This window comes from Aedes albopictus, chromosome 3 (genome assembly GCF_035046485.1).
Source record: "Aedes albopictus strain Foshan chromosome 3, AalbF5, whole genome shotgun sequence".
NCBI classification, from domain to species: domain Eukaryota; kingdom Metazoa; phylum Arthropoda; class Insecta; order Diptera; family Culicidae; genus Aedes; species Aedes albopictus.
This window is the reverse complement of record NC_085138.1, coordinates 142,175,758-142,193,077: the sequence shown is the minus strand read 5'-3', so window position 1 is coordinate 142,193,077 and position 17,320 is coordinate 142,175,758. Positions and strand designations below refer to the sequence as shown.

Below are 17,320 nucleotides of genomic sequence, written 5' to 3'. Positions count from 1 at the left end.
AAGCAGCTCTCGCCTTCTTGATCCGTGCACCAATGCCGATCTTGGTGCCGCCATCGACCGCCTTTTGTCTACCAAGATATTGGAAGATTTCAACATTCTCCACTGATTGCCCAGCTACCGCAAAGCTTGAAGGGTTGATCGTGTTTACATCCAACGATTTGGTCTTTTTTTTCCTTCTAAACCATAGGGGGATAATCTGCTCAACAGATTAGAACAGAAGGTTAGGGTAGTGTAGGTCTGACAGGCCGTCTTCTACAACAAAAGTAAAATCCAGGACTACTCTCTCCTCGTACCCACTAAACCATTCCTATGGTCGCCAAACCCTACGTCTCTCCGGAACCACAAAGAAGGTATTGCTTCAGAGAGGGGCTAGTGGACATCGCACCCACAACGTTAGCTGCGTAGCCTGCAGCAACGAACATCGATGACTCGCTTTGGAGAGTCCATCACGGTAGCATGCTGGCGCTTAGCCAGTTTCCCGAGTGGTCCTCGCCACTCCCTTTGTCCTCGGAAGGCGGGCAGAGTCAACCCCGCCCGCGCCCTACTGCTGAGCGGACATCAAGAACTGATGCCCACATGCAACCCGATCTGACCTGCCCGCAAAGGAAGGGTATCACTACCCTTCAGGCCCTATCAGATGCATCCGTAGGTTGCTGACAGCAGGGTCTCCACCTGCCCCGACCCTTGCCGGGGACCCCTTTCCAACCGCGGGCTTGGATCCAACCCAGTAGACCGACGCCACGACAGCACCGCTACCGGGGCTTCCTCTCCGCGGCCACTTAATCGCTGTAAGGGTCGATCTCGACCGCAGGGCACCGGTATGACCTACGAAGCCGACTCCGAACCCCTGGACCACCTCTTGTACTGCATCTGGACTAGCCATTCTCCGAGTCCACGCGCCACCTCCTCTGTAGCTCCCAGACGATGTGGGTAATAGCCGTTGAAACGGCGTTCCAGCCAAACTCATCCCTACACATCCTCTGGACTAAGTTGTCCGGAGTTGTGACCTCCCCGCATGTGGCAAGCATGCGGTCACGCATTGTGCAAAAACGCGGGCACACGAACAAAACGTGTTCCGCCGTTTTCTCTAAACCATTGCACACTGGGCATTCGGGAGAATCCGCATGCCCGAAACGGTGTAGATACTGTCGGAAGCAACCATGACCTGTAAGGACCTGTGTCAGGTGGAATGTAACTTCCCCATGGCGCCTATTAATCCAACTATCTACCCTCGGTATCAACCTATGGGTCCACCTTCCTTTGGTGGAACTGTCCCACGCGCGCTGCCATTTGACCATAGAGGCCATCCTGGCAGTCCTGCGTATGCCTCTTGTGCCGCGCATTTCGAAGCACTCCATGTCCTCACTGATAAGAATGCTGATAGGCACCATACCAGTAATGACGCAGAGAGCGTCGTGTGACACGGTACGGTACGCGCTCTCAACCCTCAGGCACATAAGCCTGTAAGTACTTTCCAGCTTCCGTCGGTAGCATTTAGTACTTAGCGCGGTGCCCCACGCCGGGCCGCCATACCTAAGTATGGACGTAGCAACACTAGCCAGAAGCTTGCGCTTACTGGCGTACACCGCAGAGCTATTGGACATCATCCACGACAGTGCCGCAATAGCTGTGGAGGCTCTTTTACAGGCATAATCGACGTGGCTACCGAAGGTAAGCTTATCGTCGATCATCACGCCCAAGTGTTTGACGGAGCGCTTTGACAGGATAGTACACTCTCCTACACTGATCTCCGTCTGCTGCTCCGACTTCAGGTTGTTAACAACCGTCATCTCTGTCTTGTGGTGAGCCAGCTCCAGTTTCCTGGACCGTATCCAAGCCTCCACAACGATTTGGTCTTGTTGACGTTGATGGTACGACCTGCCGCTAAGGAGCGATTGACAAGATCATCGAGCTTGCTCTCCATATCAGAGCGCCGTAGAGCTAGGAGAGCAACGTCATCGGCCTGTTTGAAGTCATTTAGGTGCTCCATGGTAATGGGTTGCCACAGCAATCCACGATTTGGTTCACGGTCAATCGCACCAACCAGGATCTAGTCGATTACGATGAGGAACAGTAGCGATGATAGTATACATCCCTGCCTCACTCCAGCAACGACCCGGATGGGATCGGACAAAACACCGTTGTGCAGTACTCTGCACGAAAATGCTCTGTTCTGTGCTTCAATGAGGCCGATGATTTTCTCAGGGACACCCTTGCGCCTGAGGGCTTCCCACATGTTTCCGTGATTGAGACGGTTGTAAGCTTTTTGAATCAATGAACCAGGTAAAGAGACTCCTGGAATTCACGGATTTGCTCCAGAATGATACGGAGCGTGACAATATGGTCCACACAGGATCGTCCGGCACGGAATCCTGCTTGCTGCCGTCGGAGAGTTGCGTCAATCTTTTCCTGTATCCGGTTAAGGATCACTTTGCAGAGGGCTTTGAGAACGATACACAGTAACATGATGCCCCGCCAATTATCGCATACAGTCAGGTCACCCTTTTTGGGTACCTTTACTAAGACGCCTTACATCCAGTCGGCCGAAAATGTCACGGTTTCCCATATGTTGCAGAATAATTGATGCAGTAGTTGTGCGGATACTACGGGGTCAGCTTTGAGCATCTCAGCGGATATGCGATTGACCCCTGGGGCTCTGTTCGATTTCATGCTACGGATGGCTGTTTCTATCTCCTGCACTGATGGAGCTTCGGTGTTGGCACGGGTAATGCGTCGCACCCTTGGCGGATCATGCTGAGGTGTTGATGGCGTGACCGACACTTGAAAAAGGTTTCCAAAGTGCTCGAACCAGCGTTTCAACTGGTCAGCCGGGTCGGTCAGTAACTGTCCTGACGTGTCTTTCACAGGTATCGTAGCATTCATCTTGGTCCTACTAAGGCGACGTGAGACATCGTAGAGAAGACGGATGTCGCCGGTGTTTGCGGCTTTCTCGCCTTGGTCGGCTAGGGAGTCCGCTGACGCTCTTTTGTCCCGTCTACATGAGCGTTTCACTTCCTCCTCGAGAGCCGAATGGCGCTGACGGGCTACGGCTGTGGCTCCTCGTGTTTTCGCTCGCTCTATCGCGGCTTTGGCGTTCCTTCGCTCGTCTATCTTCCTACAGATATAATCTGTGATCCACTGCTTTCTCTGGGTGCGTAGCTCACCCAAATTATTCTCGCCGGTGGCGATGATGGCGTTCTCGATGGCGCTCCATTGATCTTCTACGCTTCCCCCTTCCGGAATATCCGCTGCACGGTTTTCCAGTTCCTCGACGACGAACCTTTTCGTTACTGCGTCTTCCAGTCGGACGAGTGCTGAACCGGCGTCCGATTTTCTCCTCCTGTCGATGAATCCTAGCAATGCGCAGCCGGATCTCGCCGATAAGGAGATGATGGTCGGACATAATGTCGGCGCTGCGTTTGTTCCGCACATCGAGAAGGCTCCGTCTCCATTTCCGGCTAATGCAGATGTGGTCGATTTGATTTTTCGTGACGCCACCTCGGGAAACCTCTGGGCCTGGCTAACCTACCCTTACCCTAGCCACATGGAGTAATCCTTCCCAGGTGTTCCGTAAATATTATCGGGAGGCATCCAGTATCAGGAAAAACCCGGGAGAAATCATGTGAGGAATTCCGGAAGAAATCCCTGGGGGAATCCCGATAGGAATTTCAGAGGGAAGAGCGAAATAAAAACCCGGATTCATTCCAGAAGGAATCCTTGAAGAAATCCAGCAGAAATTTCATCTGAAGTCCCAGGAGCATTTTTTGGAAGAATCCTGAAAGAATTTTGGAGTCTGAGAGCATCCTGGAGAAATCGAGAAAAGAATCCTAGAAGAAACCTCGGGAGGAATTCAAAAAATTCTGATGGATTGTTGGGAAATGTTCCTGAAGGAATCCCGGGAAAGATCAACGAATTATTCTCCGAAAGGATCCTGTGTGAAAACCTGGAAACAAATTGCTGAAAGAAATCCTTTTAAGACTCTCGGGAGAAATTTCGTATGGAATGCTTGTACGAATCTTCAGCGTAAACTCAAGAAATATTTCTTAAGAAGTCCCGGGAACAATCCCCAAAGAAATCATTTAAGAAATCAATGAAGGGACCCCGGAACAAATCCGTGAAATATTCAGGAGGAATTCCTAAACGAATATATGGAGGAATACCTAAAAAAATACCGCAATGAGTTAGAACATTTCATTTGGACAAATACAACACACAACACAGGTTACCCTACCTACCTTGATACCTTGTTGGCTACAAAGTAACTTTACTCCAATGCCGAGCGTATAGTAGAGCACCATCTTCGTCGGTCTTGGGCGATGTTCCTCCAGTTTCCCCGAACGTGTAGGGATCGTAGATCTTCTTCAACCGCGTGCAGCCAGCGAGTACGCGGCCGCCCACGAAGTCGCCTACCTCTACCGGGTTCTCTGTTGAATATTGTTTTCGCTATTCTTTCTTCCGACAATCGCACTACGTGTTCAGCCCACTGAAGTCTGTCGTATTTTGTACGTTTCACAATATTCGCATCTTCGTACACTTGGTACAACTCGTGATTCATGCGTCTGCGCCACACGCCATTTTCTTGTTTCCCACCGAGAATTGTCCGCAGCACTTTGCGCTCAAAAACTCCAAAAGGTTTTCGGTCTACCTCCTTTAACGTCCACGCTCCGTGACCATAGAGGGCAACCGGAAGAATCAGCGTCTTCCTCTCCTCTTCTTGGCGTAACGTCCTCACTGGGACAAAGCCTGCTTCTCAGCTTAGTGTTCTATGAGCACTTCCACAGTTATTAACTGAGAGCTTCCTCTGCCAATGACCATTTTGCATGCGTATATCGTGTGGCAGGCACGAAGATACTCTATGCCCAAGGAAGTCAAGGAAATTTCCTTTACGAAAAGATCCTGGACCAACCGGGAATCGAACCCGTCACCCTCAGCATGGTCATGCTGAATACCCGTGCGTTTACCGCCTCGGCTATATGGGCCCAGCGTCTTATACAGAGCGAATTTTGTTTGCGTTTGCAAGTTACGGGACCTAAACAGGCTACGCAATCCGTAAAAGGCCCTATTCGCAGCTGCAATACGCCTTTTCACTTCACGGGAAACGTCATTATCACATGTCACAAGTGTTCCAAGATAAACAAATTCTTCAACAACTTCAAACACTTCCCCATCAATCACTACCTCAACACTAACACCACTAGGCCTGCTTCTGTCTCTACCCGCTATCATGTACTTCGTCTTGGTAGAGTTAATCGTCAAGCCTATCCTCGCTGTCTCTCTCTTCAGAGGAGCATAAGCTTCCTCCACTGCCCTACGATCGATGCCGATGAGATCAATATCGTCCGCAAAACCGAGGAGCATGTGCGACCGTGTGATGATAGAGCCATTCCGCTGCACGCCTGACCTCCTAATCGCTCCTTCGAGTGCGATGTTGAACAATAAATTTGAAAGAGCATCCCCCTGCTTCAATCCATCCAAGGTCACAAACGACGTAGACACTTCGTCCGCGATCCGAATACTTGATTTTGATCCATCCAGCGTTGCGCGTATCAGCCTAATTAGTTTCGCCGGAAAACCATGTTCTGACATTATCTGCCAAAGCTCATTTCTTTTCATTGAATCGTACGCTGCTTTAAAATCAATGAACAGATGGTGAGTCTGCAGTCATATTCCCGAAATTTATCTAGGATCATCCGCAGGGTAAACATTTGATCCGTCGTTGATCGGCCCTCACGAAAACCAGCCTGGTATTCGCCGACGAAGGACTCCTCAAGAGGTCGCAGTCTGTTGAACAGGACACGCGACAGTATCTTATACGCCGAATTTAAAAGGGTAATCCCTCTGTAATTGGCACACTCTAGTCTGTGCCCTTTCTTGTAGATTGGGCATATGAGGCCATTCAACCAACTGGTGGGCAATTCTTCATCCTCCCAAATCTTTATGATAATCTGGTGGATTGATTGATGTAGCTGCTCGCTTCCGTGCTTAAGAAGTTCGACCGGGATTTCGTCCTTCCCAGCAGTCTTGCTGTTTTTCAGCTCCTTAAGGGCCTTTTTAACCTCATCCAGTGTTGGTGGTTCCACTGCTTGACTGTCATCCATTATGTTAATCCTGTTCCTGGGTGCTCCTTCGCTGCTGCCATTCAACAAATCTTCGAAGTGCTCCTTCCACCTGGCTGCCACCATTGTTTTGTCTGTCAGCAAATTTCCTTCCCGGTCATTGCACATGGCGGGCACTGGCGCAGTCTTGTGCCGCGCGCCATTGACAGTTGCATAATACCTCCGCATATCGTTCCTGTCCATACTTTCCTGCGCTTCAGCAATAACACTCTCTTCGTGTTGCCGTTTTTTCCTGCAGTGGATTCGTTTCTCTTCTGCTCTTGCAACCCTGTACCGCTCTCTGTTCTGCCGGGTACCGGCCACTAGCATTCGACTTCTGGCGGCATTCTTTTCGTTCGTCACTCGTTGGCAGTCCTCGTCAAACCAACCATTACGTTGGCGTCGCTGAGCGGTACCAATCACCTCTTGCGCTGTTGTTGTCACTGCTTCGTGGATAATTCCCCATAAGCTGTTGACATCTCCAGATCCGTTGGTATCTTCTATCCTCTCGTCTAGCTTCTGATGGTACTGTGCAGCAACCCCTTCGGCAGACAAGCGCTGGATATTGAAACGCATCGTCCTATTATTTCTTGAACTCGTGACGCTGGATAATCGCGCCCGAATATTAGCGGCTACCGAGTCCGAGTCGATGTTCGGGCCTCTGTAGGACCTCACATCTATGACGTCCGAGAAATGTCGCCCGTCGAACAGCACGTGGTCTATCTGGGAGCAAGTGTCACCACTCGGGTGTCGCCAGGTGTGTTTTCGGATATTCTTACGTGCGAAGTAGGTACTGCTGATTGCCATCCCTCTAGCAGCAGCGAATGTCACAAGGCGCAGATCATTATCGTTGGTAACAGAATGAAGGTTTTCCGTTCCAATGACAGGCCGAAAGTAACTTTCTCTGCCGATCTGCGCATTTGCATCTCCGATGACTATTTTGACACCTTGTTTTGGGCACTCTCCGTAGGCCTTATCAAGGCTCTCATAGAACTCATCCTTCATGTCATCGGGTTTGTCGTTCGTTGGCGCATAGATGCTGATCAGGCTGTAGTTGAAGTACACGGTGTTCAATAAGTTCGGATACACAGTAAAATTGAATTTATTTCCCATCTGTAATTCAGATTTTCAAAGTGAATGTATTAATTGAAAGCTCACATAATACTGATCAAATACAGTATATGTTTTGAAACAAACTGTCCTTTATCCTTTTGTAATAATTGCAAATGTGTCTCAAGATCCTTTCAGCCGGCACGCACGTCTGTCATTGGTATTTCGTCTAGATTTTATTGAGTAATGGTGTTAAGTTAAATCAAATTAGGTTATTGTCCTCAGCATTAGTGGTAGCAACTATGGCCATACGAAATAATCTATAAAATTCAGATTGGGTGAAGTACGGACTCATTTTATTTTGATCTTTAAAATAGCTAAAATTGCCGCTGTACCTATTTTAATGATTTTTGTTTTGTCAAAAAGCAAGGCTGCGTTATATCTCAGTTTAATCTATCATTATCTATTCCAAAACTTGATTATATCCCTATTGTGGCAAATTTTAACCAAAATTGGCTTTATATAATGTATTTATGCCTTTTTCATAGATTTAAGCACATTTTGACTAAACTTGTAAATTTATCACCATATCATCACTGAAATAGCAGTGTAAAGCTTTTGTCTATTAATCTAGTTATTCTAATTTAGTATAGTGAGATGTAAACTCAATAGTCAACGTTTTAGACTTCTGTAGCTTGAGCTACTTATCGAAAATTATTCCAGCGTGCCGGAACTAACAAACTTTAGATACATCTAAGGCTAATAAAAAAAAGTAGAAAAAGACTTTATTCAAAACCATATGCTATATTTGATCAGTGTTATATGACCTTTCAACAAATACATTTACTTTGAAAATCTGAATTACAGATGTGAAATTAATTCAAGTTATATGGTGTATCCGAACTTATTGAACACCCTGTACTTGCCCTTCATCCCCAACACACAGATTCGGTCGCTTATCGGTTTCCACCGAATAACTCGCTTCATCTGCTTCCCGATCACTATAAAGCCAACTCCGCGTTCTGCCTTATTGCCGCCGCTGTAGTAGATGTGGTACTTGAATGAAGTGTTGGCGATGGGATCGACCGCTCGGAATTCGCGTTCTCCAGTTTTGGGCCAGCGTATCTCCTGGATAGCGGCCACATTCTGCAGTTCACGAACCATGAGCCCAACACGTGCGGGTTCATTCAAAGTTCTCACGTTCCAAGATCCGACTTTCCAATCGTTGTCCTTTGTCCTTTGTTGCCGTTGAATCAATCCGTTTACCCTACTATTGCTTTTCTGGGTGTTTGAAGGTTTTCAGCAGGCTACCTTACCGGGGCCGCGCTGCCTACATTGCGTTGAAGGGGCTGCCTTCTTAGGTATAGCTGACGCAATACAGCATTTCCTACTCAGCCGCTGGGTGCCAGAACAGACGCTGTTTGAGCCGCACCTCCTTGGTGAACAGACGCTCGGGACGTACCTCCTCAATCTAGCTGAAGTCAGAAGGACAACAGTGCCCAGGCTGCACTACCAGCTAAGCACACAACTCTTAGCTGGCGGTCTTTGTCATCGTTTGACCCGTGGAAGCATGAGGTAGGAACTTGTGAGGACCAGAGCTATGTTGGACGCTCTCCTTATCGACTCACCGTTTTGCAGCCCACAGGTTACCCTATTGCATAACAATTTACGAGCCTATTATGATGAAGTTTTTTCATAATTGTTGGTGTTCCATCAGTCAATCCTGTAATCGTATTTTCTCTGGCGAGTTACTTTTTTTCGCCGCGTTGGTTGCTTTCACTGCTTTAGTTTTGTCTAAGAATTTCTAATTCTGAGGGGGCACTCCGATTCGGGTTTTGATATGACACATTCTTCTAGTTAATCATTGCTCGAAATGACCTGAAAGATGGTGTTCAAAATAAGACATTAGATCTCATGATGCTCAATTGCGCCAGAGCACTATAAATGTCAATTCAACTAAGGGAAATACTTACAATTAAAAATAGACATGACACAATATGACACAAAAATAAAACTTGTAACAGAACCCCGGGCGAAGCAACGCTAGGAGCTCTGGGTGTAATTCTGAGAGAAACCCTTTGAGACATTTTCAGAGGAACCTGGATAAATTCCACGAAAAACTCTAGGAGAAATCTCCCTGGGCAAAGGCACAACCTTGTGATCAGCTTGATTGCTGTCAGGTCTCGGGGCTTAAATGCATCTTTACTCTACAGAGAAAGATGCACACTCGTGGTGCCACCAAGAATCGATACTTTCCATGATCAGACAAAGAAGCTCTGGGGTCCTTTTTAGTTGTTTTTGATATATTTTATTTCTATTTGCAGGAAGGAAGTCGATACAAAATTTTCCTCCACTTTGTTATAATTATTAACTAAACTTCTTAGTACTGAAGACACAAGAACAAGAAACACAAGAAACTAACCTAATCTGCTCACTGAAAATCAAGCATCGTTACCGTTTTGTATGAAAATGGATTGCCGGTAGTTTTGCTTTGTCTGACACTGTATGTCCAAAATTCTTACTGCATTATTGGTACCATTTTTTCAAAGGTAAATTACGTTGACCATATAATTAACAACACATTCTTTCACAGCTCAATACAAAGTTAATCTCCCACCTTTCCTAATCCTTGAGGTTGCAATGCCTACTCCTAAATTCCACAGATTCAATGTTAGGAAGAAGTTTTTGATACCAACGCAGCTTGACATGACAAAAACTGATCACTTATTTAGCAAGATGGACAACTTAATTTATAACGATAAAGTAGATATCTTTACAAAGCCAACGTGTGATCAATACTCAATTCTTAAAATACATTATTGACGTCAATGAGTTCTATCTGATACTTTGGACAAACATTTATCATTTTTTACTAGCTGAACTGAAAACTCATAAAAAACATCATACTCAATGAGTATTACTCATCTGACCGAATATACAAATTTTTGTTGATCTCTAGGTAATATTAAAGCATGACAGAAAGATAAAAGAAATTTTGTTAGACGCTTCTTTTTGATAACGACATGATTAGGATTACATCATACTTAATTGAACTTCAATGAAAATTCCTATAACTTTTCTATGGTCTATAACTCAAATTTTAGTATTGAAATATAATTTAAAATATAATTTTCTCTTTTTTAATTCAGAATAGTTGATCTTATTTATTATTCTATGAATTAATTGCATTTTAAATCAAGAAGTATATCACATACTTTTCGTCTTTGATAATTACCATTATTTTTTATTTGGATACAATAATAATCAACAATGATGGTCCCTGGCCAAGTTCGCAGGGGTTGACGGTATTAAAGTGAAGGAGTTTCATTTTGATTATTGTAATGTAGTGTTCTTTAGTGAAACATATCACCTTTTTAACACTTTAATGCGCCTCCAACGGTTCATCACGAACCGGCTGCTGCAGATGGAGTATGGCTGATCATATGCATCAGACATGCTCGATAAACATGGAGGATCCGCCAGGGCTCATTAGAGTCTATTCCCAAGCAATAGTTCCAAGTCGATTGGATTTAAGAAGGTTTTGATGATCGTTACAAATCCTAATAAAAGTATTGTAGGATTTGTGACAGGTTTTGGAACCTTTTACAGCCAGCTGACTTCAAAATGTTGTTTGGGCTCTATTTCCCACGTTCCTCGGTTGATTTTGATTAGTAATTCATTAATGTCATAGTCGCTTTTTCGAATTTTTAGAATGTTAGTTAGTCATATTTTCTTTAAATAAAGCAATTAAAATCGACCGAAGAATCAATAGTGGGAAGGAGATTTGCAGCACTTAATTGTGCTGATAGATTCGAAGCTAACGTGCGAACACTTAAACGCATTGTTGACGTCAATGCGTTCGACGTGACATTTTGGACAAAAACTGACTGCTTTTTATTAACTGAACAACGTTACTTGTGTATGACTAGGTTGACATTTCTAGGCTACGCTTGAGAAAATGACATGGTTCATCTAGGTAGGACCGATAGGACAATTGAACGAATTTTAACATTTTTCATAGTATTTGTAGGGGACGAATACATAATAGTTGACAAGCAATCCTTATTATTTTAAAATTTTATTGCAATCAACTGACTAACTTGACGAATTTTTGTTTATCTCTTAGATGGTATTTTGACACCAACAGAAAAATATCAGAAGTTTAGTTGCATGTTTCTGTGGGTTTTGGGACCGATGACAATTTAAGGACACAAGAGATGAACACAGAGAAGTAGAAAACGATTAGCGAAATCAAGAAAACAATTTGACACAGGATCGACTATATTTTAACATACAGGGTTTGATTGATTCGATGAAAAAAACAAACATATGACAACTGATTTAACGAGAAGAAAAACATATTGAACCATACTACAAAATCGAACAAGACGACAAACACAAACCGTGTGACCATAACACTACATAGGCATATCCTGACTGACTGACCAATTGAAAACTTTCCAACCTTCTACCGTAACTTTCTGAGTCAGTAGGCAACAGTGTCTTAATGGATATCATTTTCCGCGTACGGCTGGCAAACTGCTTCTGAAAGATTACGTACTCTTTTCTATCTTCGGGTCTAGTGTAGAGGTTTCAACTCTATTCAGAGTGCAGCTAGAAACCTAGCAAAAAAAAAAAAAAAAAAAAAAAAAAAAACTCTAGGAGAAATCTCGTGGGAACCACTGACGAAATTCAGTAAGAACCCCTGGGTGAGTCCATACCTGAATTGCCATTCAATTCAATACGATCTTAGCTAACTAGGGTAAATTGCCAATTGTTGCTCACCTTCAAAACTCGTCAATTGTTGCACACTTCATGCTTTTCTTATGAGGTGTTTAACAATTGGCAAGTTTTTAAGGTGTGCAATAATTGGCATTTTTTCCCCTCTTCGCTATTCAAAGCTGTCGAATGACATTTATTATCTCCTCAACTTGGAAACAGATGTGCTCCTTTTTTGCAAATATGTGCTGACGTGATCAATTTCTCGGTTCCAGTATAATCAGCATCATTAAAATGCTTGTCGTAACACTATTTCCACCTTTAATTACTACCATCCTGATCCTGAGCTCAAGAAAAACAAAGTTGAAAAGTGCCCATTAAAAAAAAACAATCATATCTTTTGAACGGAATGACATAGCAGCCATATCTGCGCGTGAAAATCTGCATTTTTGAAATCACTCATAGTGCTTCTTAGACGATTTTGATGAGAAATCTATTTAGGGTCTTGTGTCCCGTAACGTGGGTAGATTACCTTGGAATGGTGCTCCAAACCAATTGATTTGAATTTTTGCATATGTATACGTATCCCTCCGCGTGCCAAAAATGAAGTCATTAAGTATAAATTTGCCTCAGTTAAAGCGGCAAGTGCCCAAAATAGGTACACCTGCCCAAATATACAGTTATGTTCATGAAAATAGCAATGAAAACTGATTTACATATAAAATGGTCAGATTTGCCAATTTGAGTAAACACAATGCCGTTTTTAGATTTCCGTAATAAATGGATGCTGCCAACTGTTTTGATCAAAATTCAGAGCATTTTTCTATAGTTTTCATAGAGTTTCATAGAGTACGCTGATTTCTCATCAAAGTCGTCTAAAAACCATTTTAGAACTTTTACCCTAACCTAACCCAACCCTCAGCATGGACTTGCTAAATACCTGTGCGCTTACTGCTTTGGATTACTGGATTGTGTCACAGTTAAATAACAACGAGAAATCAGTACGACACTGTTCAACAAAGGTTGGTTTTTATCTAATTCCCGTCTATCTAAGCACCGACCAATAATCATCGAGTTTATTCTTGTACTTCGCCTTATTCGTCATGGCCAATTTGATTTCAATAACTAAATTGTAAGTTGGCTTTGACGTCATGTTAAAAAACATTGTGAAAGAACAAAATAATAAGATGGAATAATTATCCCTTCAATTCTGCTTCCGTCTAGTCCACGTCTATTTTGGACACAACCTGAATTCAATCCCCGGCATATATTCTACGTGACACTATGGTACAGAGCATGGTCAAAAATTATGATTTGACCGTAAATGTTTAGTCCAAAAATTGGTCAAATTCTTCGCAATCCGAATCAAATTATGTATTCAAAGTACGATTGAACAGAAAGCTTTTTGTGAAATGCGATGTTGCGTATGCAGAAAGACCACGCACACATTTGCTTGCATCCTCACTAGGCGAAGACAATTTGTTGTTTACATCTTACCGTCGATGGGGAAAAGTGTGATTTATTTGATTAATTGAACAGCTATTGCTGCACTCTGTAGCAGTGAAATCCAGCTTTGAAGTGCTACAGAGCTTTTGTGGTGCTGCTGCTTTGGTGCGGTTGCCTTCGTCGTACGCAAAACGAGCAGACTTGTCAACTCGTAACTGGAGTCAAATTAAAACGTGAAATTTAGCGTAACCTTCGATTTCCAGTGTTATAGAGGTTGATTATTGAGTCTAAATCTTTTCGCTTCCATCTGAGTCATTGACAAAGACAAGTTGGAATATCTTAAATTATTTTCCATCTGATATGACGGAAATTAACGCATATGACGAAGTAAACTTCTACCCTTTCGAATATTTTTTTGCAAGATTCAGCACTGTTTCTCCATATATTTTTTTCTGATATCGCCTATCATCCATCCTCAACCGATTTAAGTGGCACATCTAAGCTTTTCAAAATTCATGACCAGACCAGCCAGCCAACCGCAGTCAGTTCAGTGTGGATCGATTTCCTCTGCTCCATTATCGTTCCCGAGCCATACAGTTCATTCCGGAGAGGTCGAATCAGAAAATCCCACGGGCGTGTCCTTCATAACGAGAGCTTTTCGGACGAACCGCCACCACCACCACCACCTCGTCCGCACCAAAATGACGTCCCGCTCTGCTTCCCTTCCCCAAAAGTTAATGTTTCAAAATTGGAATTGATGTCAGTTTAATTGAATAATCCTTTCATCTATCCGATGCACATTTGCAATCAAATTAAGCAATAACATTTATTTTGCGGTCGCCCGCCGCGCTGAAGCCGACGTTCGGGTTGGGTTGGATGAGACTTTTTCGCCTTCCGTCCGTCCCCCGTCAGGTCCGCGCTACGGTTTCACTCTGATCCGGAATATTTTTCCTCGTTACTCCCGGCGGGTGCGGTGGTGCGATGAGTGGCATAATCAGAGTCAGTCGAAACGCCGTTGGGTTGGAGCGTGGGTTATGTTGTTTTAAAATTTTGCACTAAATCGATAGCTGAACGCTTCGCCACTGACTGGTCTTCATACTTGTTTTCAATATTTTAGGCGACTGACCAAAACTGATGCTTTTACCCTAGTTCACCTAAAAAAACTAGGGAAGAAAACAAGGAGTGCTCATGATATGCGATCGGAGACAGTTTGACTTTCTATTCCGCAGTATCGTTACCTGTTCTGTGGCTTAGTTAGTTGAAGCGCCGGTCTAGCGATGCAGAGTTGTGGGTTCAAGTACCACCAGAGCACGCACTAATACTACATAAGTTTTTGGCCTACGCAGAGTCCTTTGTGCTTTGCCACCTGTCCGACCAACGCAACGCCCATGGTGTCGCGTCCTGTTCCGAGGTTGTCTGTGACCGTGTGCTCTATTGTATTGTTGCGGTCCACCCCGTTCACTGCAGCGTTGCTGCTGTTGGCTGCAGCCCAGTGCATTGTTTTCCCTTGTCGAATCGGTTTGTGAGGTTTCTGTTTCAAACTGAGGTATTCAATCGGGCATTATAAAGTGGGACACGTTCCGGTGCGGTTTCGCTGGCTGGTTATGACCATGACGCTTTTGTCCGGTTTTGGGTTTCTTTCGTACTGCCGTACTTCAGCCTCCGAGTTTCGAGGTGTCAAAGCCAGGATGGAAAGGCCAATCGAAACGGGGCGTTACATTTTCAATTTGCATATCGGTCGGAAGGCAGTTTTTTCATCCGTTTTCACCATCGTCATCGCGTGCACAGTTCATAATTTTTAATTCCTAATTAGGCTTTCTCATTATCGCATTTTTATGTTTCGGTTTTCATTTTTTCTGTTAATCATCAGCAGTGAATCAGGTAGATGTTCGCGCGCAAATTTTCCAATCATTTATTTTACTTATGCGAGTGTTTTTCCCTTTGTTTCTCCATTATTAATTATTTGCAGTATCCAACGCGACCGAGCCAACCATCGACGCCGAACATTTACGATGGAGACATGATAGGGGTAAGCTTGTTGTTTGTGTGCTCCCTGTGTGTGCTAACCCTGTGAATGATTATCGAACCATTTCCGTGTGTCAATGAGTGTCACAGTTTATGTTAAATCCAATTAATACATAATTTTCACGAATTTGCTGAAACTCGGAACAATGCTTTGTTATCCCAAATTGAATGTATTTCTCTTTGCTATGTTTCGTTTTCTTTTTTTGTTTCTACTTTTTGTTTCATCGCTCCACTGAGACATATCCTGCTCCATAACTTAGAGCTCTACGAGCACTTCTAAGAATAATTTACATCGATTCTCCTCGGAATCCTGAAAAGATTCTCCTCAGAATCCTGAAAAGATTCTCCTCAGAATCCTGAAAAGATTCTCCTCAGAATCCTGAAAGGATTCCCCTCAGAATCCCGAAAGGATTCTCCTCAGAATCCCGAAAGGATTCTCCTCAGAATCCCGAAAGGGATTCTCCTCAGAATCCCGAATGGATTCTCCTCGGAATCCTGAAAGGATTCTTCTCGGAATCCTAAAAGGATTTTTCTCGGAATCCTGAAAGGATTCTTCTCGGAATCCTGAAAGGATTCTTCTCGAAATCCTGAAAGGATTCTTCTCGGAATCCTGAAAGGATTCTTCTCGGAATCCTGAAAGGATTCTTCTCGGAATCCTGAAAGGATTCTTCTCGGAATCCTGAAAGGATTCTTCTTGGAATCCTGAAAGGATTCTTCTCGGAATCCTGAAAGGATTCTCCTCGGAATCCTAAAAGGATTCTCCTCGGAATCCTGAAAGGATTCTCCTCGGAATCCTGAAAGGATTCTCCTCGGAATCCTGAAAGGATTCTCCTCGGAATCCTGAAAGGATTCTCCTCGGAATCCTGAAAGGATTCTCCTCGGAATCCTGAAAGGATTCTCCTCGGAATCCTGAAAGGATTCTCCTCGGAATCCTGAAAGGATTCTCCTCGGAATCCTGAAAGGATTCTCCTCGGAATCCTGAAAGGATTCTCCTCGGAATCCTGAAAGGATTCTCCTCGGAATCCTGAAAGGATTCTCCTCGGAATCCCGAAAGGATTCTCCTCAGAATCCTGAAGGGATTCTTCTCAGAATCCTGAAAGGATTCTTCTCAGAATCCTGGAAAGATTCTCCTCAGAATCCTGGAAAGATTCTCCTCAGAATCCTGGAAAGATTCTCCTCAGAATCCTGGAAAGATTCTCCTCAGAATCCTGGAAAGATTCTCCTCAGAATCCTGGAAAGATTCTCCTCAGAATCCTGGAAAGATTCTCCTCAGAATCCTGGAAAGATTCTCCTCAGAATCCTGGAAAGATTCTCCTCAGAATCCTGGAAAGATTCTCCTCAGAATCCTGAAAGGATTCTCCTCAGAATCCTGAAAGGATTCTCCTCAGAATCCTGAAAGCATTCTCCTCAGAATCCTGAAAGGATGCTCCTCAGAATCCTGAAAGGATGCTCCTCAGAATCCTGAAAGGATTCTCCTCAGAATCCTGAAAGGATTCTCCTCAGAATCCTGAAAGGATTCTCCTCAGAATCCTGAAAGGATTCTCCTCAGAATCCTGAAAGGATTCTCCTCAGAATCCTGAAAGGATTCTCCTCAGAATCCTGAAAGGATTCTCCTCAGAATCCTGAAAGGATTCTCCTCAGAATCCTGAAAGGATTCTCCTCAGAATCCTGAAAGGATTCTCCTCAGAATCCTGAAAGGATTCTCCTCAGAATCCTGAAAGGATTCTCCTCAGAATCCTGAAAGGATTCTCCTCAGAATCCTGAAAGGATTCTCCTCAGAATCCTGAAAGGATTCTCCTCAGAATCCTGAAAGGATTCTCCTCAGAATCCTGAAAGGATTCTCCTCAGAATCCTGAAAGGATTCTCCTCAGAATCCTGAAAGGATTCTCCTCAGAATCCTGAAAGGATTCTCCTCAGAATCCTGAAAGGATTCTCCTCAGAATCCTGAAAGGATTCTCCTCAGAATCCTGAAAGGATTCTCCTCA

At 44.1% G+C, this 17,320-nt stretch overlaps 1 protein-coding gene across 6 annotated transcripts in view; it reads left to right on the top strand.

Moving 5' to 3' along the window:
• The window catches only part of LOC109408393 (trithorax group protein osa-like), a 630,643-nt gene that overhangs the window by 190,574 nt on the left and 422,749 nt on the right, over positions 1–17,320 (top strand). For 5 of the 6 annotated variants that reach the window (XM_062858566.1, XM_062858563.1, XM_062858565.1 and 2 more), the window contains exon 5: positions 15,280–15,339. The exons of the other annotated variant lie outside the window; for it this stretch is intronic. In XM_062858566.1, coding sequence (XP_062714550.1) covers positions 15,280–15,339 — 60 coding nt within the window. The remainder of the gene's footprint in view (positions 1–15,279; positions 15,340–17,320) is intronic. 6 annotated transcript variants of the gene reach the window in all.